Source organism: Carettochelys insculpta, chromosome 2 (genome assembly GCF_033958435.1).
Source record: "Carettochelys insculpta isolate YL-2023 chromosome 2, ASM3395843v1, whole genome shotgun sequence".
NCBI classification, from domain to species: Eukaryota; Metazoa; Chordata; order Testudines; family Carettochelyidae; genus Carettochelys; species Carettochelys insculpta.
This window is the reverse complement of record NC_134138.1, coordinates 47,595,118-47,621,462: the sequence shown is the minus strand read 5'-3', so window position 1 is coordinate 47,621,462 and position 26,345 is coordinate 47,595,118. Positions and strand designations below refer to the sequence as shown.

Below are 26,345 nucleotides of genomic sequence, written 5' to 3'. Positions count from 1 at the left end.
TTTTGCCTGCAGATCCCATAGAAGCCTCCCAAAGTTGTCTTATCCACTCACTCCTGTTTTCCCACTTCTTTCAAGGCTTTGTCCCATGCTTTCTGACCAAGGACACCTGGATATGAGTTCATCTAGAAAAGTGTTTCTTAAACTGTTCTGTGAACAAATCGCAGGTGTGCCATGAGCATTTGGAAAAAATAATTTCGACTATATAATTTGTTATTAAATCCAAATACAATATTACTACTACTACTTCATTGCGATGAAAGCTGATTAAATTACGTCATTGTTTTTGCTGTATGTGTTGCTATTTGGGGTTGGGTTTTTTTGGTCTGACGACAATTTTTTTTTTAAAGAAAATTTTCATAGGTGTTTCACGTAAAAAATACTATTTGGTGGTCCATGGCCTCAAAGTTTAAGAAACACTGACCTAGAACTCAGTGATGAATGTTTCTGAATAATTTATGGAGCTAGGTCATTTTAGAGCAGGGGTGTGAAACCTTTTTTCGGGGTTGGGTGTCACAGAAAAAAAGTCTGGGGGCCACACACGTGAGAAACCACCACCGTTGTAGTCATCAGTCCTTACTGACCTGAACCCCAAGTGAGGAGGAAAACAGAAATCCTTACAGATGTGGTACTCTCAAGCTCCACCCTAGAGCCGAAGGAAACTGGAGCTCATAGATTTTTGTGGGGCATTTTCAAAATTCTGTTTATAATTTTCATAAAACAATCCACATAGTTCTTATGTAAGATTTGATTGGACTAAATCAACAATTGCCTCTCTCCTTAAGGGTTCTAGGACTAGCTGTTCCAAGAATGAGTCCTTTAACGGTGTGTAGAAATGATCTCTGCAGCCCATCCTCAGGTGGCAGTCCAGACGAGGATAGAGGAAACCCACAATTTTTTTTTCTATTTGCATAACCTATGGTCTTTCCTTATGGTTTCTTAATCCTCACCATCATTCTGGTTAGGAGATCAGGAATATGCTCTTAGTGACTTACTCTTATTATTCAAGCATGGAATTCCTATTACTGTTTCATTCATTCAAGATTTTTATTATATTTGACTTTTTTCCCCACATATAGCTTTACTTCCCTACCAGCACAAGCTACTGTCATTCTTATATATTTCATGCTATACCGATACTGTGCCCCATTATTATTCCTCCAAAAGCATAGTTATTGTTATTTATATGTTTTAATAAGTTTAGGTCTTAACATATTTTATATTAAATTCAGGTTTCATTTAAAAAATAGATAATTTAAATTAACATTGAAAAAATATTTTTTTCTCTAATTCACCATAGCTACAACCTCTGTGACCATGAACAGATGAGTTATTTTAAGTATCTCCATTCCCCATCAATAAAATACCTTTCTTACAGGATGCTGTAGTTAATATGTGCTGTGGCAGGATATTGCTGTGACAAAGCCTTTAAACAAATTAATCCATATGCTTTCCATAAAAGTGACTGGAATCTTTTATTTGCAGATGCAAATAATTTCATTATAAATAAGAACATAAAGTTGTTTAAAATGTCATATATGTAAGCAGTAAAAACTTTTACTTCCAAGTAATTTTCCTGCTAATGGATCATTTTTAATTTACTCAGGAATATGTGTTTGAGTTTGGAAGATCTTCAGCTTGTTTTCATGATTTCCTCTCATGAGCTTTTCATAACCTTACTGAAAGATGATGAACGGAAACTACTCATTGATCAAATGAGGAAAAGATCACCTCGCATCAATCTGTGCACTAAACCTGTGACTTCATTTTATGATATTCCAGGTTTGTTTTTCAGCATGTTTCCTAAAATGCTTTGAGGTATTTTTTCATGTCCACGTGACAGTAGTACTCTGTATGTTTAAAAAGAAAAACATTAGATGCTGTTATTCCTTTCTTTAATCAATGAGTCTGTATGGGTTAACACTTCTCCCCACGCTGCCTGCAGAAGCCCGGGTGTATGTGCAGTTGCATGAGCAAAAAATTGTTTTGCTGAAATAGATGATTTTTATTTTCAGAATGACATAAGAATGGCTGTATTGCATTAGACCAAAGTTCTGTCCGGCCTGCTCTCCTGTTTTTCAACAGTTGTTAATGCCAGGTGCCCCAGAGGGAATCAGCAGAACAGGCAGCTGTCCAGTGATCCATCTTGTTGCCCCTTCCCAGCTTCTGGAAAACAGAAGCTAGGACCTCCATCACTGCTCATCCTGGCTAATTGGTGGACGTATTCTCCATGAACTTACCTAGGTCATTCTTGAACCTTATTATAGTCTTGGCCTTCTCAGTATCCTTTGGCAAGGAGCTACATAGTTTGATGGTGTTGTGTGAAAAAATACTTAATTTTGTTTCTTTTAAACAGGTTTAATAGTTTGAGCTATATAGCAAAAGCATTATTTTGCTGGTATAAACTGCATGTGGACTACTAGGGTTTACTGATGTAGCAGTATCAGCAATTCATTCTGGTGCGCACACAGCCTATGTAATTTAAACAGTTTTGTGTTAACCTTCTTACCATCCTTGAGTGGAAAAAGTAAGAAAAGTTTAAGTTAGTGTTTGTTTATACGTAGTAACTGTAAAGATGAATGGATACTCAGACCTTTTTCTTTAATATATTGGTTTATCTAACTTTTTCCTAATTAAGTCTCAGATTTAAAATACAAGACTTCAGCTTTTTGCCATGTTCTGTTCTACAGTTAGCTAGCTGGCTTGGCCCTTAGTTATTAAGGGCAGCTATGTCTGTGCTACCAACTTTGGTCAATGCAAGTTATGTTGGCATAATGCTGCCACAGTTAGTTTATCGTGCATGCATGTGTGCACTTGGCTTTTTATGTAAGTGCAGCAGTGCTTACTCACCAGCAGCATTTGCGTAGATAAGCAATACAGTGCACCATGGGTAAGTATCACAGCCTGTCATCCAATAATGTGCTCTTTTGAAAAGTTGTGGCAGTGCATTTTAGGTCAGTAATGTGTCATACAGGGTAACTGGGAACAAGGGGTCAAATTCCCAGCGTACAACCATCTCCATCCCATAAAGTCATCTGTATCCCATAATTTTCACATTTAAAAAAAAAAATCCCCCAAATCCACACAGGCATCTTCACTGTCTGTGCTTTCTGGTCACAAGCATTGGAAGCACATATCCTTACCACCAAACCAGGAGGGAACAAGAAAAATTTTGTGAGAAATGGTCTGTGATGGAACATAGTGAGAACCAATGCAAGGTTGTTGGCCATGTTTATGGAGCAGGACTAGACTGCGGAACACTGCTTCTGGGCTTGAAAAATAAGCATGATGGATGTGATGGGTATGTCTTGTAGATCAGAAAATAAGATACAAACCTATCAATCTTTCTTCTAGCATCAGCAAGTGTCAATATTGGCCAGCTGGAACATCAGCTTATATTATCAGTGGATCCCTGGAGGATTCGCCAGATTTTGATTGAGTTGCATGGCATGACATCTGAACGCCAGTTCTGGACAATTTCTAGCAAGGTAAATGATTTCTCACAGTATAGCTGTGTGTGTACAGTTGAAACTCAGATTTACAAAGGTCAGAGATATAAATGAACCAGTCAACCACATTCCTCATTTAGAACCAGGAATACGTAATCCGGCAGCAGCAGAGATTTAAAAAACAAAACAGTATGCTAATGTACTAAAGATAAACTACAAAATACCAGTATTTTTCTTCTGTATAGTGAACTTTAAAAGCTAGATAAAGTCAAGATCTTTTGAAAGAACAGCCATAACATTTATTGTGAGTTAGTCTCCATTCTTGAGGTGTTGATAACTTTCAGTTTCTGCTGTAATTATATAAAGTGAACCCTTTTCATTGTGGGAATATAATGTAGTAATCGACAAAGAGGTTGACTGTCAAGACTACTGTATGCTGTTTTTTCCTCTAAGAACATAACAACAGCCATACTGGGTCAGACCATAGATCCATCAAGCCCAGTATCCTGTCTTCCAACAGTGGCCAATGCCAGGTGCCCCAGAAGGAATGAACAGAACAAGTAATCATCAAGTTATCAATTGCCTGTTGACCATTTCCAGCCTCTGGCAATCAGAGGCTAGAAACACCCTCCATTCCCATCCTGGTTAACAGCCATTGATGGACCTATCCTCCATGAATTTATCTATTTCTTTTTTAAACTCTACTATAGTTTTGGCCTTCACAGCATCCTCCAGCAAGGAGTTTCACAGGTTAGCTGTGTGTTGTGTGAAAAAATATTTCCTATTATTTATTTTAAACCTTCTGCCTATTAATTTCATTTGGTGACCCCCTAGTTCTTGTTGTTTACTCCTTCTCACAGCACACTTCCTTATTTGCTTTCTCCACACCAGTAATGATTTTATATACCTCTATCATACCCCCCTTAATCATCTTTTTTCCAAGCTAAGAAGTCCCAGTCTTATTTATCTCTCCTCATATGGCAGATGTTGCATACCTTAATCATTTTTGTTGCCCTTTTCTGAACCTTTTCCAATTCCAATATATCGTTTTTGAGATGGGACGACCACATTTGAACACAGTATTCCAGATATGGATGTACCATGGATTTATATAGAAGTAATATGACATTTTCTGTCTTATTATCTATTCCTTTCTTAATGATTCCCAATATTTTGTTAGCTTTTTTGACTGCCTCTGCACCTTGAGTGGATGTCTTCAGAGAACTGTCTACAATGACTCCAAGGTGTCTGTCTTGAGTGATAACAGCTAAGTCAGACCCCATCATTTCATATGTATAGTTGGAATTATGTTTTCTAATGTGCCTTACTTTTCATTTATCAACATAGAATTTCATCTGCCATTTTGTTGCCCAATCATCCAATTTATTAAGTTCCTTTTGTAGCTCTTCATAGTCTGCTTGGGACTTAACTGTTTGGAGTAGTTCTGTGTCATCTGCAGATTTTGCCACTTTACTGTTTATCCCTGTTTCCAGATCATTTATAAATATGTTGAATAGGACTGGTCCCAGTATAGACCCCTGGGGGACACACCTATGTACCTTGCTCCATTCTGAAAACTGGCGGTTTATTCCTACTCTTTATTTCCAATCTTTTAACCAGTTACCATTCCAAAAGAGGACTTTCCCTCTTATTCCATGACACTTAATTTTGCTTAAGAGCCTTTGGTGAGGAACCTTGTCAAAGGCTTTCTGAAAATCTAAGCACACTATGTCCACATGCTTGTTGACCCTTTCAGAAGATTCAAATAGATTGGTGAGGCATGACTTCCCTTTACAAAAGCCATGTTGACTTTTCTCCAACAAATTATGTTCTTCAATGTGGCTGACAATTCTGTTCTTTACTAGTTTCAATCAGTTTGCCTGGTACTGAAGTCAGACTGACTGTCCTGTGGTTTCCAGGATCACCTCTGCAGCACTTTTTAAAGATTGGCTTCACATTAACTATCCTTCAGTCGTCTGGAACAGAAGCTGATTTAAATAACCGGTTACAAACTACAGTTAATATTTCTGCAATTTCACATCTGAGTTCCTTCAGAACTCTTGGGTGAATGCTATCTGGTCCTGGTGACTTACTGCTATTTAGTTTACCAGTTTGTTCCAAAATTTCTTCTTAATGATGCCTCAATTTGAGACAGTTCGTCAAATTTGTTACCTGAAAGGAATTGCTCAGGTTTGGAGATCTCCCTCACATCCTCATGCGTAAAGACTGATGCAAAGAAATCATTTAGTTTCTCTGCCTTGGCCTCATTGTCCTTGAGTTGTCCTTTAGCATCTTGATCATCCAGTGGCCCCACTGGTTGTTTAGCAGGCTTCTGATGTACGTCAAATATTTTTTTGCTGTTAGTTTTTGGCTCTTTGGGTATGATGATATTTATCTAAGAATTCTATATTTTTGATAAAAAGTTAAACTCATGAAGTGTTACTACACAGTTTTCTCTGGTATGCTTATCGTGTTGCTTCAATGATTTAGTTAGAAATTGTCACAGGTAGGTAGCCAGGGTAGTCTGTATCTTCACAAAACAATAAAGCAGACATGGTAACACTTCAAAGACCTAAGAATAATTCATTAGGTGATGAACTTTCGCAGGTCTGAAGAAGTGGGTCTGTTCCATAAAAGCTTATCACCTAAAACTATTTTGTTAGTTTTTAAAGTGCTACATGACTGCTTTTTTTGCTTAGTTAGAAATTGTTATTGAATATCTAAGTGTCTAATAAAGTTTTGGTTCTCTTAAGTCTCTGTTTTTATTTTAAAATCCATACATTTAAAAAAGCTACCATTCTGCCCTTTTGACTTAAATAAATTACTATAATTTAGTAGTAATTAGCAATAAAGCTGTCTTGAATTTTAACTTGAGTAAAGACTTTGTTTCTTCTGAACTATTAAATATTCAGACATAGCATCAGCAAACTAGGACACTGAAGGATTTATATCAGAGAAGTAGCAGAATTAGTCTGTATCTTCAAAAACAACAAGAAGTCCTGTGGCACCTTATAGATTGACAGATATTTGGGAGCATAAGCTTTTGTGGGCAAAGACCCGCTTCATCTGATGAAGCGGGTCTTTGCCCACAAAAGCTCATGCTCCCAAATATCTGTCAGTCTATAAGGTGCCACAGGACTACTTGTTGTTTTTGAAGGATTTACGTGCTTTGTCATGTATAGCAACTCCTATGTTTTTATTTGTATATGAACCTTATATAAACTTGTTTGAAGAGTTTAACTGTAGTATTCATATCTAGTTTAAAATTTTTTTTGTATCTTGAAGACTTGGAAACTCTATATGTGAGAAACTGCTCTTTTCTTGGAATATTTCACTAGGAATCTGGTCACTAATGTTTATGTGGTGGTTTAATGGTTCAAAAAAGTCAGTTCCGGTTAATTTATTCTATATATTTTTCCCTTAGTGGGAGGTACCAAATGTTTATGGCAGTGTTATCCTAGGAATTAAAGACAATTTGACTAGAGATTTGGTTTACATCCTGATGGCAAAAGGGTTGCACTGCAGTGCAATCAAGGTGAGCAAATTATATATAAATAAAGAGTTGGTGGTGGTGGTGGTGGTGGTGGTGTTAATAATACAGATCCTTCTCCTTTTAAAAGTTCCTCTTTTTCAATAAGAAGGGGCTACAGTACATTCTTCTGTTGCTTATGAAAAAACTGCTCTGCCATAGCATAGCCAAGTACATACTGATGAAAGCATATGTACTGCTGGTGTAACAGAGTATTTTTTGTAACATACAAGTGGACGTGTAGAGTAGGGTTTGAAGTAAGGATCTGAGACTCCAGAAAGCTAGGGTTATAACAGAATTGTTTAAGGTTAAGACCAGCTTTGTGTTTAGAACTTCACTGGTTTAAATGCTCTGTAATCTATAAACAGGTTACCTTGACTTGTTGTGCCTCATGAGGCATACCATTGTGCTATTTCAGGGCACTTGATCAAGGAATTTGTTCCCAAGGTACAGCCCTTGGGGAGGAAAAATACCATTTCTTAAAGTTTACACATGTTGGCAATATGTTGGGGTTTTTTTTGTGTTTTGCTCACAGAGAGATTAGAGCATGGTATTGAATGCTCAAGGGTTATCCCAACAGAGTGCATACATGTTACCTGTCAACTTTTTGGGGAAAGTTAGATTAAAATGTTTTTAAAAGTTTGCTTCTCCAGTTTCACATGCATAAGCTCATATGCCTAAGGTGTTAGGCTGGGCACTTTTGCAGAGAGAAGCTATCTCTTTGGAAAACTATACATCACAGTGTCTGGATTGTTCTGAGGTTGTGCTATAGTCGTCGAGTCTGAGGACCACAACAGGCTCTGAGTTCAACCCAGGACAGAAATCTGAAGTAAAATAATATGCAGGTGCACCAGTCTCTCCCTATCAGAGAGGTAGCAGTGTTAGTCTGTATCTTTGAGAACAGCAAGAAGTCCTGTGGCACCTTACAGACTAACAGATATTTTGGAACATAAGCTTTCATGGGCAGAGACCTGCTTCATGTTCCAAAGTATCTGTTAGTGTGTAAGGTGCCACAGGACTTTTTGTTCTCTGTCAAGCAGTTAACATAGAATTGCTTTGCAACCCTGATTTTGTGTTAACAAAGTTTTTGTTGTGGGTTTTTTTTTGATTCCATTTAATCAATTTGCAGCTCTGCAACAAATTTTCTGTAGCCTGGGCGTGTCACTTGACTTCTCTGTGCCTTAGTTCTCCACCAATAAAATGGGCATAAGACTGAACTTGATGAATAATTACAGGGTTAAATTCATTAAGGGAAGGTTTTGCTTAGAATACATTGATTAGCACAGTAATTTATCAGAGTTTAGCGAAGATCTCTTGCAAACAGCTAACACTTTGCTGATTCGTTTGAATCAATATTCAGCATGTGAAACTGTTTCTTTGCCATACAGTTGCTGATTAATGGACTTTAGGCTAGCGCTCTAACCATTCCATAACTAGAAAAATTCCATAAAGTCTTGCATGAATTTTCCTTTTGTGATCTGTTTCTTCTGAACCTTTTTATTTTGCTTGAAAATTTTGAGATTACTGAACTCTTGAGTGTTTCAAGACCTGAATACAATTTAATATGGTATATGGTCTCAATCTGAAATTTACATTACACAAAGATTAGGGCTTAATCCTGAAACAGTTCACAACTCCTATAACATAGGTGGCAAGGTTTTAAAATAAACCAGAATAGGCTAATTCAGCACTTTTCTTATTATTGTAATTCAGCCAAAGGAATGGTATCACTCTCACACATGCTGTGCTGTATTACAGGATTTTATTCATGCAAAGCAGCTTTTTGCTGCTTGTCTGGAGCTTGTGACAGAGTTTTCTCCAAAGCTGCGTCAGGTCATGCTGAATGAGATGCTGCTTTTGGACATTCACACTCATGAAGCCGGAGCAGGGGCTTGTGGAGAACGTCCTCCTTCTGATTTGATTAGCAGAGTCCGAGGATATTTGGAAATGAGGGTACCCGGTAAGAATGTATCTGACCAATCTCTTAAAGACACAGTGTAATACAAGAATTTGCAAAAGAAAACATATCTTGGTTCTATGACTTTTAGTATTTAAGTTATAACAAGTAACAATAATGGAAAATAGAAAGTATTAAAATTACTTTAAGTTGTCATAGTGTTAGCATCTTTATGTGAGAAGTATTGTGCCATAGGCAGATATTTTTTGTTCTCTTCTTTGGCAGCTCTGAAGAGAAAAACATCATTTTGACCCTAACTGAAACTGACATTTTTTGCACGCAGTGTTTGTTGTAGCCATTTTGGTCCCAGGATATTAGAAACACGACATGGGTGTGATAATGTTTTATTGGACCACCTTTTCTTGGTGAGAGCGACAAGCTTTTGAGCTTACACAGGTCACCTGACAAAACACTCACCGATAGAAAGTGGTCCAATAAAAGATACTACCTCAGCCACCTGTCTCTGAAATCACTGGGAATTTTTGACAAGTTAAAAAAGACCATCTTATGTCTTAGCATCGAATAAATTTTTGTTTCCAGCCTTCTTGAGCTTTTAAATAAAAGCAAATGAAATGATGGGCTCAGTTGATGGAGTTGGTTATCCCATTATACCCAATAGCCTAGCGTGGTTTGGGCAGTCGGACTGTGGGTAATCCACATCTGAACGTTTACTCTAGAGCTGGGTTTGGATCCAGGTCTCTCCCCTCCAGCTGAGTATAATAATCACTGTTTACTGTGGTGTTCTGGGGTGAATCTCTCAGTTCCTTCTGTTGAAGCTCTTTTGCTTCATGTACATAATTAAACATCAAGGATTTGGATGAGGGAGAAACAAGTTCCAAGACAATTCTCCACCAACCAGGCTGGAGAATCATTTATGCATGCATTCTCTCTCATGATTGTTCATTGGTATTTTAACTAATATTTTGGAATTTCAATACTGCGACTTCTGTTTGTGGTCTTTTAAATGTAAGCAAGAATGCCTAAAACTACAGAACAAGTTAATGAAGGCTGTTGATGCTTAATTTTCAGAGATGTGACCTCCATCTGTATCTATCTATCTACCATGTTTGCAATTATGAGAGGAAGCTGAAATGTTTTTGTTTGTGGGGATATCTGTTTGGTACCGTGTAGGCCAAGCCACACCAGTCCTGGTCTTAATTGAAATTATTTCTAGATCTTCCTAGCTGTTCATTTGTTTTTTTTATTGATGCTAGTTTTTTCATGGGGAGAAAAATAATCACCTCATATTAGTTGATGAGCTCAGCATATTTTTAAAATCTCTTGTAGATATTCCTCTTCGACAAGTTATAGCAGAGGAATGTGTTGCCTTCCTGTTAAACTGGCGGGAGAATGAATACTTAACTATGCAAGTTCCTTTACTTCTGGTTCAGACTAATCCTTATGTGAAGGTAATGAATGTTCAGACTGAAAGGGACAAGGTACCATGCCATGTTTCTTTCCCGTTCCCATCCAATCCAAGGCCTGTGTCTAGATTGCTGACTGTTCTGTTGGGAGAGGCTTTTCCAACATTTGTTCCGTCCACACAGGGACAAATGTCAGAAAAACCCATTCTGTCAAGACATCCCTTTTTCCTCATGGAACAAAGTCTACGGGGATGTCAACAGAATGCTCCCAACTGGCAGATCTCTTCTGAGACATCTGCAGTCTGGAAGTGCACTCTGTCAACAGTTTTGTCAACAGAAGCCTGTAGTCTTCACATAGCCTAAGTGCTATAATGAGAGGGAAGAGGTCTTCTGAAGAACCAAGCACCAGGTAGCAAAACTAAGCACAGTACTGTTGGCTGAAGTTCAGTAAGGTCTAGGAGCTATGCTGATTTTGTTTGTGGATTCTGTCTGAGCTACAGGAGTAACTGAAATAGGAGACGAGGCTTATTACTGACCTAGCAGCAGCCCGGTTTCATTAGCATCTATCAGTGTGGGGACACGCATAATAATGCGTAACTTACCTGTACTGAATATTGAAACAGTGCTGTGAATGGGTCCCCTGCTTCAGTTGTATTTGAGGCATATATTATTTTAGTAGCAGATTTAGGTGTGTAAGGGATGAAAGATTAGGCCTTACGTATGTTATGGTCGTGATGTTCTTCATTTTCCGAATAAACTTCAGTGGTTTGTGATTGCCAAGTCATAGCTGACTGTATGTTAATATTGCTGTGGCATTCAAACACCTATCATATTTGGAATTTTACTTTTCAGAAATACTTGTTTCTGTAGGAGCATTACGATTACTCATCAGATTATTACATTAAAGCAAAATACACATGAACTTTGTTTTAGTGGTGAAGATTCTTCCGCTTCACTCAGCCTGCCTTTCTGTTGTTGTTGAATATAAAAAGGTTTAAAATATCACATTTTGCTTGATAAAATGGGTAAAAAAATTCAGCCCTTAGTTATGCAATGTGACTTGAATACTGATTGATTCAAGAGTGGAGCATTGTTTTCGTGGACCTGTTGTGGTTTCCTTAGGCTGCATCTTTTATTAAACCTGGGTGTCCAACTAGTTTTGTCAGACCTAGCCACATTATTCTGTAAACATAGTCACACTCAACCAGCCAAGTAGCTATATGTGGCTAGTGTGTTTCGACACTCCAGATATCAAATGTGTCTGCAGTGTGCTCCCCTTTTGTGAAAATTAGTCGCAGGTCTCACACTCCTGGTTAGATGCCCTATATCACAAAGAGCAGTGATCCCTGCTACTATACTAGTAAATAGCCTATTTAGACCTATGAATCCCTTTTATTCCTTTTATATAGGTAAAGAAGACCTAGCCACTTATTTTTTGTTTTGTTTTGTTTAGTTGGGGCAGCTTTTGGCTGCTACATGCAAAGAACTGCCGGGCCCCAAAGAAAGTAGGAGGACAGCTAAAGACCTTTGGGAAGTTGTTGTGCAGATCTGCAGTGTCTCCAGCCAGCACAAGCGAGGGAATGATGGCAGACTGAGTTTAATAAAACAGAGAGAGTCCACGTTAGGCATCATGTACAGGTATGTTTCCATGAATTACTTCATAAAAATGAATCTTTGAACTCTAAATTAGGCCTTGTCTTCCTCATTCAGGAGTTGCTCTGATTCAGCAATCAGTGGTCAGCACCTGATGTAGCTACAGCAGGCTGGGTGCTTTTACCAAAGAGTTTTCAGTCCAAATCCCATCTGCCCTTGCTTATTCTTAGGAATCAGCATTGATAAACTGATGCTGATTGTTGAATCAAGGCTATTCCTAAAAGTGGACAAGACCTTTGAGTACTTAAGGTGAAATCCTGACTTGATTGAACTCAATGAAAAACATCCCTGTTGACTTCATTTATCCAGATTTCCCTGTTATTATCTAAGCCTCTGCTCATTTTATTTGATTAACCCAGACACAACCACACTGTCCCACTGAAAGCCATTTGCAGCTTGTCTGTAGCCCAATGTTGTCTTCAGGCCTCTGCCCAGATTACACATTGGATACGTGGTCTTCATAGGCCAGCAATCGGTACTAAATCTTTTGCAGGGCTCTTAAGAGTGGGCCATACTCTAATGAACCTTGTGCTGATCAGGCTAATATATATATCTAAGAACTAGGTTCTTGTCTTTCAGTACTATGTGACTGGCTGGAGGAGAGGGTATACAGGCTTGCTTTTTATATTTTTGTGATTGCATATTTTAGCAAGGTCTACATGTACATTGAGAGAGTGAGTGTGTTACAATTCCTCCAGTTCTCACAATAAAAGGTGATTGTCTTCTCTTGGTATGAAAATTGTTTAGAATTTGATGGCAAAGGCTCTATCTCATTTGAAATATATGATTGTGAAATTTTTTTTAGCAACTTCATATACTTTAAAAGCAGTGACCTCTGTGCCTTTTTATGTATCATTTTGGCTCACTGCTTTGATCCAGCCTGTAGAATTATGGAAAAGTTGGATAGGTCATACAGTAATTGTGGCCTCTGCTGTCATGCATTAAAAGGTCTATTCATGTGATTGTACATGTCCATTCCACTTCAAAAGTGTGGTGTTCAGATGACTTTTTCACATAGCAATATTCATCAGGACAGCAACATGTGCTTTGTGAAGACTAGTGGCCCATGTGAATAATGTAACAGGAAAAGCTGCCCTTATCCTCCTTCAGTTTCTTCATTCCCCTTAGTTGTTGCATGTGTGAGCTTCTCTTACTCCTTTCCTTTCTCTTTAGATCTTCTCTAAAGAAATAATTTATACAAATTTATCTAGCTTAACTACATTAATTAGTTCTGTGTTAATCATATTAAGCTTCCTTTATTCTTTTTTATCCCTTTGAGCTTCAGCTTGGTACAGGGGCATGCCAAAGTCCCCAGCTTTCAAATACTATTCAGTAATAAGCCCCCACTGCAGCTGCTTAAGGTGTTTAGGAGTAGGTCACAAGAACCCTATATGAAAAATTGGAGAGAGTTTGGAGAAGAATCATTAGAATGATTGGCATAAGGCACTCCATTTATTTACCTTAACAGAGGGAAGGTTAATGGGTGACTTGTTTACAGTCTGAACTACCTAAACGAACAACAGATACTGAATAGAAGACTTCTCAGTCTAGCTGACAAAGGTATAACGTGATCCCATGGGAAGCAGGTGAAGCTGACGCATTCAGATTAGGAAGAAAACGGTGTAACTTTATATCAATGAGTGATTAACTTTTAAAACAGTTTAGCACGAGTTGGTGGAGTCAAGATTCCTGAAAGATATGCCGCAGGAGTTATTTATGGGAAATTCTGTGGCTAGGTTGAGCTTATGTCCTTTTTTGGCCTGGACAGTCGTCCTTGTTTCTGACAGCCTGATCCAACTATCCTGACCGTTTTTTTTTTGCTCAAAAGTGGCCACTTGTCTAACTTGCTCTTGACAGCTTGATCAGTGTACACTAGGGAACTTTAATGCACAGCAGTAGGGTCCCACAGGAAGTTAGTGTGTGGCATGCTATATATTTACATCCCAGCTTGCTGTGCACTATTTCATCTCTAAAGCAGACTGTCCCTAAGGCGCTCATGCTCATGCTATATCTTAGTCAATGGACTATGCTGAATAAAAACAAAGGACAAGTTAACTTCAGTGCTGTTGTTCTTAAAATGGAACTCAGAATGGGAGTGTCTAACATCTGTAATGGAATGAATGAAGAACAATGAATACCATTTCTTCCTTGTGCAAGCATGCACACTCTCACGTATGTTGCAGTATGCCATTTGGTTGACCACCAGTAATGTATAAATGGACCATTTCTGGTGTATCATTTGTTTCTGTGTTTTTAGTTGTGATCGATGACTTACCTATTGCATGTGTCTCTCTTATTTAGGAATGAATTACTCTCTTTTATCAAAAAACTGCGGGTGAGTTTTATGTTGCAGACTTTAACAAGTATTGTTTTGTTATGGACACTTTCCATTATCCATAACTTCTGACAGTATTGAGCGTTTGAATATTTTTGTTTGATACGTGATGGAACTGGAAGTTTACCTAACCAATCATACAAACAGTGTTTGCTGAATGGCTTCCTTAAGTTTCCACTAGCTTCTCCAAGCAGAAATCTTATTAAGCTAATCGTCATAGACTGAGGCACATGAACTTTAATGGTCAATGATAAAACAAACATTTTCTTAAATATAGTAGAAACTTTTTTCATCAAGCACCCATGTGGAACTGGGGGTGCCGCATAATCACATGCACTAGATATGGGAGCAGGGTATGGGAGCCATAGTAGGGTGAACCAGGCAGCCATTGGCAAAGCAGGTGCCAGTTAACTGAACATGCCAGTTATCTAAATTCCAGATAACCTGTCTTTTACTGTATGATAAAGCCAATTTTGTTTACAATTATTACTTCAGATAAAATTCTGTTTTGTTCGAATTGTTGACTGTATTTTATGTATCCCTAGTCTAAAAGCTTCTGTGGGGAAGACAGACAGCTACTGTTTGTGTCACAAGAAACACGTCCACAAATTGGAAAGACATTATTTATTTGTAAAGCATTACAGTACACATTGCACTTTAGAGCCAGAAAACAGTCTGCAGAAACACCCACAGTGGCCTAATACAATTATCGCTTAACAGCTTTCTGAGTAGTTAAGGAACTGTCTCTTAGGGCTTATGTGCGTGGGGAGGTCTTCTTGATGAGCTCCAAGTACTGGCTGCTCTTATTCTAAATTAGTTTAATTCCTTTTGGGGTTGAGAATTATTTTAATTCACTTAGCTAACTTAGAGTAAAGCACTCTTGTTGTGGAATAAGAACATCCACATATGACGCAAATCAGGAATAATTAATCTGCTTGAAATTCACAGTGTACTTTATTTTAGATTGATCCCTGTGGTTAGCTCAGACTTCGTACAGCTATTAGGAATCACTTTTCTTTATTGCAAATGTACTTGAAATAGTTACATCTACACTACGAGATAAATTCAACTTTTAATAACTTTGATTTTTTAACCTTGTTCTTATGAATTCAAATTTGTCTCCGCAAACCTGGAAATTCGACCCACCTTTTTTCCGTGTCCAAGTTCCCACATCCCCATTGCCTTATCCAAATTCAACTGTGCGAGCAATGCATTGTTGGTACCTATCTCACAGTGCCGTAGCCCTGGTTGCTTAAGAGTGTGTGTTATCACTATGCCAGAATGCAAAGCAGTGTCCCAGAATTCAGAGCACCCAGCAACTGCACAAGAACGAATGGGAGAGTACACCATTTTCTCCATCACAACACTAGCACCAACATGGATCCTCAAATGCTTCAACTCATTACACACACCACTATAGCAACTTCACGGACTATCATGCATTATTTTCTGTCGATATAAAAAGTGCGATGATTGAGGAGGAAGATGATGATGATGGGGGTTTTGAAGAGGAAATCAGTCTTTCTATTGCAGTCCAAGATCTCTCAAGTGCTGGCTGCCCTGAATGCATTGCTGACAGTGGAGTGGTGATTTTGGACTCGTGAGACCAGCACTCACTGGTGGGACTGCATCATTTTGGGGTCATGGGATGACCAGCAGTGGGTGCAAAATTTCCACATGCACAAGTCCACATTTATGGAACTTTGTAATATGCTGACCGCCCCGCCCTGAAGCACAGGAACACAAGAATGAGGCCATCTTTAACGGTTCAGAAGCAAGTGGCAATTGCTCAGTGGAAATTTTCAACCCCTGACAGTTACTGGTCAGTGGCAGATGAATTTGGGGTGGGCAGATCCACAGTGGCAGCTGTGGTGATGCAGGTAACCCATGCAATCTGTTGGCGTTGCCTCAGGAAGACTGTGACCCCTGGAGATGTACAGGCCATAGTGGATGGCTTTGCTACCCAGGGGTTTCCTAACTGCAGTGGGCAATAGATGGCGCACACATCCCCACTATGGCCGTGTCCCACCTGGCGTCTGAGTATATAAACAGAAAGGGGTACTTCTCCATGTTTTTGCAGGCATTGGTAGATCACAAAGGTTGTTTCACCGACATCAGCGTGGGATGATCGGGGAAGGTTCATGACGTGCAACTTCAGAAATTATGAGCTATACGAAGAGCTTCTGGATGGGACTTTTTTCCCCAGACTGGAAAATCAAGATTGTCAATGTTGAACATGCCAATGGTAATACTGGGTGACTCTGCTTACCCTCTGCTCCCTTATCTTGCAAAGCCTTACACAGGACCCCTGGACCGCAGCAAGGAAAACTTCAGTCACAGACTCAGCAGGTGCAGAATCATGGTGGAACGTGCCTTTGGCTGTTTAAAAGCGAGGCTCAGATGCCCATTTGGACCTTTCAAAAACTAATGTCCCTGCTGTGACTACAGCGTGCGTTATTTTCATAACATTTGTGAATCCAGGCAGGAGAATTTTTTGAACACCCTGGCACACCGAGGCTGAAGCCCTGAGAAGGGCTTGTTCACACCCACCTGTGTGACTGTTCACCAATAACTGTGCAGAGGCAGCAGCAGTCAGGGATGCTTTAAAACATAGTTTCATGAATGATCTGCCACGCACATGATCGCGATGTATTTCTCTGTAATAAAAACCAACCCCCACTCACTAAACTCATTCGTGCTCCCTACCAAATGTGAACTGGTAAGTCAAACCCTGTCTTACACAGAGAGACTGGTTTTTCTTGTTGGAAGGGGGTTAAGTTCCAGGCAGAAGGGAAGTGGAGGGAGGGTTATTTTTTCTTTAAAAAAAAAAACGGGGCTAGGGGGAGCACCTGAGCTTTCAGTCCTCTTCCCCACTGCCCAGGGTGCCTCTGCTGCAAGTCTTCTGCAGATCTTGGGGTAGCGGTGGGCAGTTGTACTGTCAGCCTTTTCCACCCACATCCAGTTCCCCACAATGATTTTTGCACCCTACACTTGTGCATGACCACAGATGACACCAAGCTGAAAAGAGTGTTTATTTTGTGGGGCTGGGGGGGAGGGGAGAGGTTTAAGCAGCGGGGAAGAAAAGCGTGGTCAAGGGTAGTAGAATAGCCTTTTGCAGTGGCCCTTGGGGTTATAGTGGCAATGTGTCCTTGCCCTCCCCTCCATTTGGTTGCTCACTGCCGTTATGAGCTTTGCCACGTCCTCCCTTTCGTTTGCCACTTGCTCTCTCTGGAAGTCAAGCATACTCTGCCGCCACTGTGCTGTCTCCCTTTTCTTGTCACTGGTTTCAGCTTCAGACCACTCCATGTGCCATAGGATCAGATCTTTCCTGGACCTTTTTCGCTTCCTCCCTCTGTCTCCCACACTGGGTATGACAGCTGGAAAGTGAAAGTCAGAATTGAGATACAGTTCACATTAAGTGCTCACCCATGGAATGAATGGGTGTCTGTCTACTGTCAGTGAAAATTTCTTTTTGCAAGGTCACTTAAGGCTTATTAAGGATGAGATTCAAAGCATGCATTGCAGAAGCCATCATTTACCATCATTTATGCAGAAAATTTAGTTGTGGACATAGTAAGCTATTGTCTGCTTTCTGGGGGGAGGGGTTCAAAGAAGGGAAAGCCATCCAGTGTCCTGGAGCAGGGGAAAAAGGGTTTTTTTTGGCCACTTTCTGGAGCAATCTGCTGCAAGGAGCAGCTGCTGCATTGCGATGGAGGATGGTGAGGAAAGGTTCCACTCCAGCCGCATGGATGGCTGTGTGGGGAGGGATCCACGTAAAGTGAAAAGAAATGCTGGGGGGAGTTTTCCAACTGTCTGCCAGGTTGGCGTGAGAGTTTCTCAGCAGTCACCAGAGCAGCCCTTATCGGAGGAGAAAAAGCCATGTAAAGGAGGGCAAACCCACCTGTGCTGTACATGCTGGTTTGTGGTAGCAAGGACCGCAGAGCTTGGCAGCTGTGTGGCAAGCAGGAAGGGTGGGGAAGGGTTCATTTCCAGCCAGATGGATGGGTGGTTGCAGAGGTATCTCTGTAAAGTGAAAATAAAAAAATGCAGGGGGTGGGGGGCGGGACATAGGAGGGGAGACGGCCCAGGGAGCCTGCAGCCTGCATAGAGGTGTGGAGATGGCACACACGCCAGCCACTTAGTGCAACAATGTGCTCCAGGGAAGTGTAAAAGGCAGAAAGCATTGCAAACAAATCCGATCCAAATTTCCGTGCTTCTTAAGGTTGCCAAAGAGGAAATCACCCTCCTAAAACTAACAGATATCGACAGAGAAGAGCTGCTCATCCTGTCTGACCACAAGCCTGGACAATTTGCCAAAATGTTGCATGGCACCATGACACCAGATTGCTATCTGATTGCCTGGCTTGGCAACGTATGCTGTCGTGGAAGCCACAAGAAGTCAGGCCTGCCCAGAAACCTCATGCAAAAAATAAGAGTCCCTGAGTGCTCCATCCCCAGAAATATTAACACGCAGTTCTGAGGGCACAGATCTGAAGAAAACCTATACCCACCCACAACTTGCTTCTAGCATACGGGGGAAAAAAATACCAGAACAGCTTGGTCCTGGGGGCTCGGGGACTGGTTCCAGATCTAGGGTGAAGAGATCCGGGCTGTTGGGAAGAACTTCCTTGGGCCACTGCTAGTTGCCCCCATCCTCTTCTCTATTGGCCTCTTCTTCCTAGACGTCCAGCTCCTCTTGGCTCACCCTGGACTCCAGACCAGGCCCTCCACAAGTGTCGAAGAGTGGGCCATGTGGTGGGACCTCCCCTAAGAAGCACATGCAGCTGTTCATAATAGCGTCATTCTCTGGAGAGGACCTGGATTGCCAGTTGGCTTTCTGGATTCTGTGATAGGCCTGCTGGAGTTCTTTCACCTTTGCCAGGCATTGTGCCGAGTCGCAGGAGTAACTTCTGGCAGTCATCTCGTGCAGCATCTTGTCATAGAGCTCTGCATTTCTCTTGGACGCTGGAAGTCTCGCCACTGATTCCTCTCCCCCCTCAAACTGCAAGAAGATCCAGAATCTCATTATGACTGCACGCTGGAGCTCTCTTCTGAGACTGAGAACTACTAGGCAGATCACTCCTCTGAGTGCTCATGATTGCAGGAGATGGCTACTGAGGCAGTGTGATGTGATGGGTAAAAGAAGTTTTTCATTATGGGTGCCCTTTATATTTCCAAGCCTGGGTGCTGATGAATTCAAAATCAAATTCATGGGCTACCTGTGAACTCCTTCCTGTGCACTTGGAGAGCAGCGGAGAAGAAGGCAGCCATACCTGGTGGGTAACCACATAGCTTTGTGGGGTACATACGGGCCACTTCTGGAGGCTAATAAATTCAATATTAATATATGGAGCTTCCACACTGGCCTTTATTAGAAATTTTAAATTCAAACTTGATGCTACACCCAGCTGGTTCCAACTATATATCGATATTAGTGCTCCCTGATTTGAGCTGACAGTATTTACAGTGAAGACAGTGATGTTTTAATATCAAGCTAACTGCCTTAAATTCGAATTTATCTCATAGTACAAATGTAGCCTTAAACCCCTTGCAAAATACATCTGCCCTGGAAGAAAGAGCACTGATGTGTTGGCTGTCTCTGATACTAAGGAAAGAGAAAATGGACTATTGTGTAACCTTGTTTTCCCCCCCTACCCCCTTTCATCACAGGAACCACTGGTTTTGACTACAATATTATCCCTGTTTGTTAAGCTTCATAATGTTCGGGTAAGTACAGTGTCATTGTTATTGTCCTTGCTTTTTTTAAGTGGGATTTGCTTCTTTAATTCCTATTTTAATGTCTGTCTTCTCTTAGGAAGACATTGTGAATGATATTGCAGCGGAGCATATTTCTATTTGGCCATCAACTATCCCCAAGTAAGATAACTGTTAACTTAAAACACTGTTTTCTGATTACACATTTGTATAGTGTCAGTAATTCCAGCTGCTACATTAACTGTGTTTTTGTTGGGAGGTATCATTGACTCATTCAGGCAGGATTTTGAGGTAGCCTTTCAATGATGATTCTTCACCAATATATGTTCCTGATAGGAAGCAAATATAGATGGTTCTTCATTTGTTACCTTATTTATATTTTTATGTAGTAGCTGTAGAAATGTTTTGAAGTATTACTTTCCAAAATATTAACAATGGCAAAGGGGGTGTGTAGTTACGAATATGTTTTCTCTTGAAAATAAACATAGAGTTTGATGCATTTCAGCTTTCTGTTATACACCCTTATCTACGCTAGAGCTGTATTAGCACTGCAAAAAATGTGTGTGATTTCAGAAATAATTAATAGCCCATCTCTGCCCCCAGCCCTGTAGTAGAGACGTGTCACTTCCTGGAAGAGGAAAAAGCTTAGCTTATTTTCTCCTCTTACCCCATCCCATAGGTTTCCCAGTGGAGCTCCATCAGTGGGAGCACTTGGGTATACAGGTTACCGTCATCCATAGTATCATGTAGATCTGCTCTGAACAAGGTCTGATATTTATTAATAGTTGTATTCTGATAGTATCTAAAAAATTCCCAGTTAGGGCTCCTATTGTGCTTTACACACACAAGAGTTGCTACCTCCAAACAGCCTACAATATTAGCAGTGACTAAGCCAGAGTGGGCAATAATTTTTAATAGTGGGGGGGTGCTCCATGAGTTTGGTAAGTGGTCAAGGGCTGTACTCGTCTATGATCTTAATGTAGAAGGTATGGGGTCAGGGATGTAGGTTGTGTGCAGAAGTTAAGTTGGGGGTAAGGGATTGGGGTACAGGAGAAGATTCATATCTGGAGAAGGGGTGTAGTATGGGGATTCAGGGTCTGGGGTGGGGTTGAGACCTGGAGCAGCAGTGCAGGAGTATGGATTGTGACTTGGGATGGGGGATTGGGATGTGGGGTCTGGGAGGAGGTATGGATGCAGTAGAGGATTCTGATCTGCAGGAGGGAGTTCATGGTCTGAGAGGAAGGTTGTGACCTGGGACCGGGGTGCAAAGTATGGGAGGTGGTTGTGATTGCAGGTAGGGGATTGATGTGCAAGGTCTGGGAGGAAATATGGGTGCAGGAGGGGAGTAGGGGTTGGGGGAGGGATGGACTAAGGCAGACCCCCGGCTGTGCACCTCTTAGCTGTGCGGCTCCTGGCCAGCAGCCCAGTAGTTTCCTCAGCCAGCCAACCTCCCTGCCTGCCTCACCCCACCCAACACTGCTCAGAGAAGCCAGCTGTATGTTTCTCTGAAGGCTTTGGGCCTGGGGGGAAGAGAGCTGCACTTCGTGCAATGCTTGTTCTGCAAACAGGCAGCTCCATTGGATGGAAACTGGCCAATGGGAGCTACAAGATTGTGCTGGGGTGAGGTCAGTATGCAAAGCCTCCTGCCTCTGGGCTCAGCGTTCAGAGAAGCATGTGGCCCCTGCAGCTAGCTTCTCCGAGGAGTGTGCAGGGCCTGGACAGACAGGGAGAACTAAGTCTTTAAATCAGTGGTTCCCAAACTTTCTACCTTGCACTTCTCCCTCTGCCCTGTTCATTTCCTCTCTCCCTCTCCCGTCACAAAGAACAGGGCCAGGGATGGCAGCGGGGAAAATGGGTAAGGTGGCTGAGGCTGGAGGTAAGCACAAGGCTCTCAACCAGAGCAGAGCTGTCCAGTGCTCCCGCCCCACTTTCTCTGGGGGCTTGCCCAGCCATGCACCCTTGAATGTTCCTCCACACTCCTCTTGGGGGGGGGGGGGTACATCCCACAGATGGTGGATTGCCTTAAACAAACACATTTTGACACCTTGCCCAAGTGTGCACTGAAAATTTATATGATAGGAAGATCATTCAAAAAACTGAGAAGTCCTGTGGTGCCTTCTAGAATAACACATTTTGGAACATAAGCTTTCGTGGGCAAAGACCTGCTTCATCAGATGCACGGTGACTTATAACTACACTGGTCATAACTTATTTTCCTAACAATTTAGTGAGTATTGCAGTGGTGTTGGATAGCCAAATCAGAAGATTTTTACTTTTGTATTTTGGTGACATGGTAAAAGTTGAAAACTTATTTTTCTTAAATGTGGAGAATCTATACAAGAATCCTCAGATGATTTATGCTGGAGAAACTACTAATGTTCTAAATCCCTGGTATTACTCACTTCCCAATCAGTTCTGCATGCTTTTGACCACTGGAGGTTGCTGTTTAGGTGGTTGTGTTATGCAAACCCTTCAATGAATCTGGACCAGCCAAGGTTGGAAGTGACTTCTCTCTGTTCTTGGAAGTGAGACCTTTATTATTGCAGTTTACTCATCAAAATTGCATGGTGGCATACTCATTGATACTGTTTGAAATTTTCTTCTCAAACTGTGACTGATATGCTTGAAGGATCTCAATTCAGGTGATAAAATGGGCTGACAATAACCCTAATGGTGGTAAGCCTTTTATTGAGAGAGGATGTTTAATTAGATCTGAAATCAGCTTGTTTCTATATAGTGATTGACATTACATTACTGCTTCTTTCTTTAGCCTTCAGTCAGTGGATTTTGAAGCTGTAGCTGTTACTGTAAAAGAGCTGGTCAATTATGCACTGACTATAAACTCAAACAACCATTTCTGGTTAATTATCCAGGCAGATATTTATTTTGGTAAGTTAAACCAGCATGTTATGTATTTGTTTGTGCACTTTGCTTTGTCTTCAGTTGTTTGCCCTCATATCTTTTTCAAATGGTCAAAAGCGATGGTATATCTTGTATTAATTGTTCTTCTTCGAGTGTCCCCGTGGGTGCTCCACATTAGGTGTCGGGCTCGCCCGACGCTGCAGATCGGATCTCCCAAGCAGTTTCTGCCGGACCGCGCATGTGCCGGTGCACGCCGCTCCCTTGCGCGCTCCTGGCCACGTGCGCGATCCGGTCCCCGCCAGTTCCTCTTAACCGCCATTGGCTGCAGACGGAATCCGACTAGGCGACGGCCAAGTTAGCGTATTCAATGGTTTTAACTGTTTTTTCTTTAAAGTTTCCAAGTTCTTAGGCTACTGTTAAGTTAGGCAGTTGTTATTTTCAAAAAAAAACAAACAAACAAACAACAAGCAGGACGGCATTCAGTCCAGTCCTAGTAACAAGCGGAGCACCGGAGGCAGGAGCCTAGGGCCATTAGCCCTCCTGCTGGGGCAGGCTATCGGAGAGGGGGAAAAACAGCACAGAGAAGGTGCTAAGTACCCATTAACAACTGAAAGACTCACCAACAATGTCCTCTTCAGGATTCAAGAAATGTGAGTCCTGCCGAGAGGCAATGCCAGCATCTGATGGGCACAGTCTCTGCATAAGGTGCCTGGGAGAGTCCCATGTCACGCAGAAATGCTCCTTCTGTGCAAAATTAACAGCCAGAGCAAGGAAGGACAGGGAGATGTGGCTTAAAATGCTGCTCTTCGACAAGGCCCTCCAGCCAGACGTGCTGGAGCGGCTGCAGCAGGAGGGACCCTCCGGGGCCCATAAAAGGAAAGCCGCCTCCCTTACCCCATCAGCGCAAAAACAGAGGAAAGCCTCCCCAGCCCGATCCCTGCCGGCAGCAACAGCGAGCGGGACGGGAAGAGCGCGCAGCCCCCAGCCACAGCAACAGCTGATCGGCGGCGGCATGGAGAGCCACGTGGAGGCGGCTCAGCCTCTGATAATCAAACAGCCGCCCCGCACTGCAGGCAGGGCGGCGGCTAAACAAGTGCCGGTACTGGCGGCACCGCAAGCAGCGGCACTGACCCCCGGGGAACCGGTGGTGCAGAGCGCGCAGGCACGCAGCCTGCAGGCACCGGAGGACACCGCCCGTGCGGCACCGCCCATGAGCGTGCCGAGCACGGCGTGGACGGGGCCGAGATCCCCTACACGTCAGGGGGCGGAGCTACCCCCTCAAGGGAGGGGGAAGGCTGCACACAAAAAAGGCACCGCAGCCCCTCTCCAGACAGGGCTGCAGAGTTGATTTCTCTCAGCCCTCCGCTTATGCTGCAGACTCCAACCAGAAGGCAGGGGTCCCCCCTAGCCTACCCGGAGCCCCCATCTCCATTTTTACAACCAGCCTTGCCCTGGCTGGGACCACCTTCACCCTTCCTGGGGTTTGAGCCACTGGAATACTATCACAAATCGCTCTCTCCAGTGTCCCAGATCTCTCCACGATCTCGCTTCCCCAGACGCAGAGGGTATGCACCAAGGGAGTGGTCTAGGTCACCTTCCCAAGAACAGTGCCTATACTGCCATGGTCGCCCCTATCACGCGGGGCATAGACACCACCGGCAATCTACCAGGGAAAGATCCCCACAGACGGTCCCGTGTCCCCGAGGGCAATCGCGAACGGGGGCAGAGACTCAAGTATCTCAGGGGGAACTGGTTATGGAACCCCGAGATTTTCCCTTGCAAGCTTCCAGCGAGAGGATTTACCATCACCAACAGGAACCGGAAGGGTCAAGAGAGGCGTACCCTAGTGGTTCCTCGCTCTCCTCCCCAGACGAGGCTACGGCCCCGGGGGACGTCCATCCTCCGGACGATCTCAAACAGTTTCAAGAGCTGTTTAAGAGGGTGGCCTTCACGCAAGGCATCCAGACAGCAGAGGTGCAAGAGAAACACCATAAGCTCCTCAAAAATCTGAGACCTCCGGCCTCCTCCAAAATAGCAAGACCGCTCGATGAAGCAATCTTGGAGTCCGCCACTATGATATGGCAGACCCCTGCGACTATTCCGCTTGTCCACAAGAGAGCGAATAAGAAATACTTCGTGCCGGCGAAGGGCATGGAGTTCCTGTTCAGCCACCCACGACCAAATTCCTTGGTGGTGGAGTCGTCGCAACAAAGATCAAAGACATCTCAATTCAAGACGGGGAACAGACAAAGATGCCAAGAAGCTAGAGCTGTTCAGCAGAAAGGTCTACTCCTCCTCCACTCTACTGTTGCAAATGGCAAATTACGCAGCGCATTTAGCGAACCATAATTTTGACAACTACACTAGGTTAACCTCCCTCATGGACTCGCTTCCAGAGGACAAGAAAGCGGTGCTCAAGGCCATCGTGCAAGAAGGCTACGCGGCCTCGAGGACGGGAGTTCAGATCACCCTGGATGTTGCGGACACAGCAGCATGTTCCACAGCTACGGCAGTGGTGATGCAAAGGGAGTCCTGGCTCCAGACTTCGGGTATACCGAGGGATCTGCAGGCAAAGATGGTTGATCTTCCCTTCGACTCGCAGAAGCTGTTTGCTGAATCAACTGACTCAGTCCTTCATTCCAGTAAAGATTCAAGAGCCACGCTTAGGACCCTGGGGATTTACACCCCTCCATACAGAAAGAAAAAGTACTACCCTCAACAAAGACGGTACCAGTACCAGCAACAGCGTCTCCAGTACCACAGGGGTTACGAGCAAGGGTGACATCAACAGCACCAGGAGTACAGAACTCCCAGGCGACGTTCCCACCAGAGCCATGCGTCCTCGGGGCAGGGCCAAAGGCCACAAGTTTGACACACAGATCCAGGGCTGCACCATCACTACCATCGCACAAGGTCATCCGAAGCGACTATTCCACCATCGCCTCCGACCATTCTACGACCAGTGGCAAAGGATCACCACAGACAAATGGGTGCTGGAGATCATAGCCACGGGGTACGCCATCCCCTTCCAGTCGCTCCCACCGCCACGACCTCCACCCAGGCCCCACCTCCAGGAGGCCTCCCACGTAGCGAGGCTCAAGCAGGAGGTAGACCATCTCATGCTCATAGGGGCAGTGGAAAGAGTGCCGGAGCAACTGCAAGGAAAAGGGTTCTACTCGAGGTACTTCCTCACGGAGAAAAAGACAGGAGGCTGGAGGCCCATCTTAGATCTTCGAGGCCTCAACCAGTACCTGCGCAAGCAACGCTTTCGGATGATCACAATCGCCTCCATCCTTACGGCACTGGACGATGGAGATTGGTTCGCAGCCCTCGACTTACAAGACACGTATTTTCACATAACTATCCATCCGGCTCACCGGCGATTCCTCCGGTTCATGGTAGGCAAAGAACATTTTTCAATACAAGGTCCTACTGTTTGGCCTCTCCTCGGCCCCCAGAGTCTTCACCAAGACCTTGGCAGTGG

At 42.8% G+C, this 26,345-nt stretch overlaps 1 protein-coding gene across 2 annotated transcripts in view; it reads left to right on the top strand.

Moving 5' to 3' along the window:
- The window catches only part of INTS8 (integrator complex subunit 8), a 73,531-nt gene that overhangs the window by 27,206 nt on the left and 19,980 nt on the right, over positions 1-26,345 (top strand). For both annotated transcript variants that reach the window (XM_074986922.1, XM_074986923.1), the window contains exons 12-21: positions 1,604-1,779; positions 3,352-3,485; positions 6,871-6,981; positions 8,734-8,935; positions 10,220-10,341; positions 11,750-11,934; positions 14,251-14,284; positions 19,955-20,011; positions 20,100-20,161; positions 22,770-22,888. In XM_074986922.1, the coding sequence (XP_074843023.1) occupies positions 1,604-1,779; positions 3,352-3,485; positions 6,871-6,981; positions 8,734-8,935; positions 10,220-10,341; positions 11,750-11,934; positions 14,251-14,284; positions 19,955-20,011; positions 20,100-20,161; positions 22,770-22,888 (1,202 nt within the window). The remainder of the gene's footprint in view (positions 1-1,603; positions 1,780-3,351; positions 3,486-6,870; positions 6,982-8,733; positions 8,936-10,219; positions 10,342-11,749; positions 11,935-14,250; positions 14,285-19,954; positions 20,012-20,099; positions 20,162-22,769; positions 22,889-26,345) is intronic.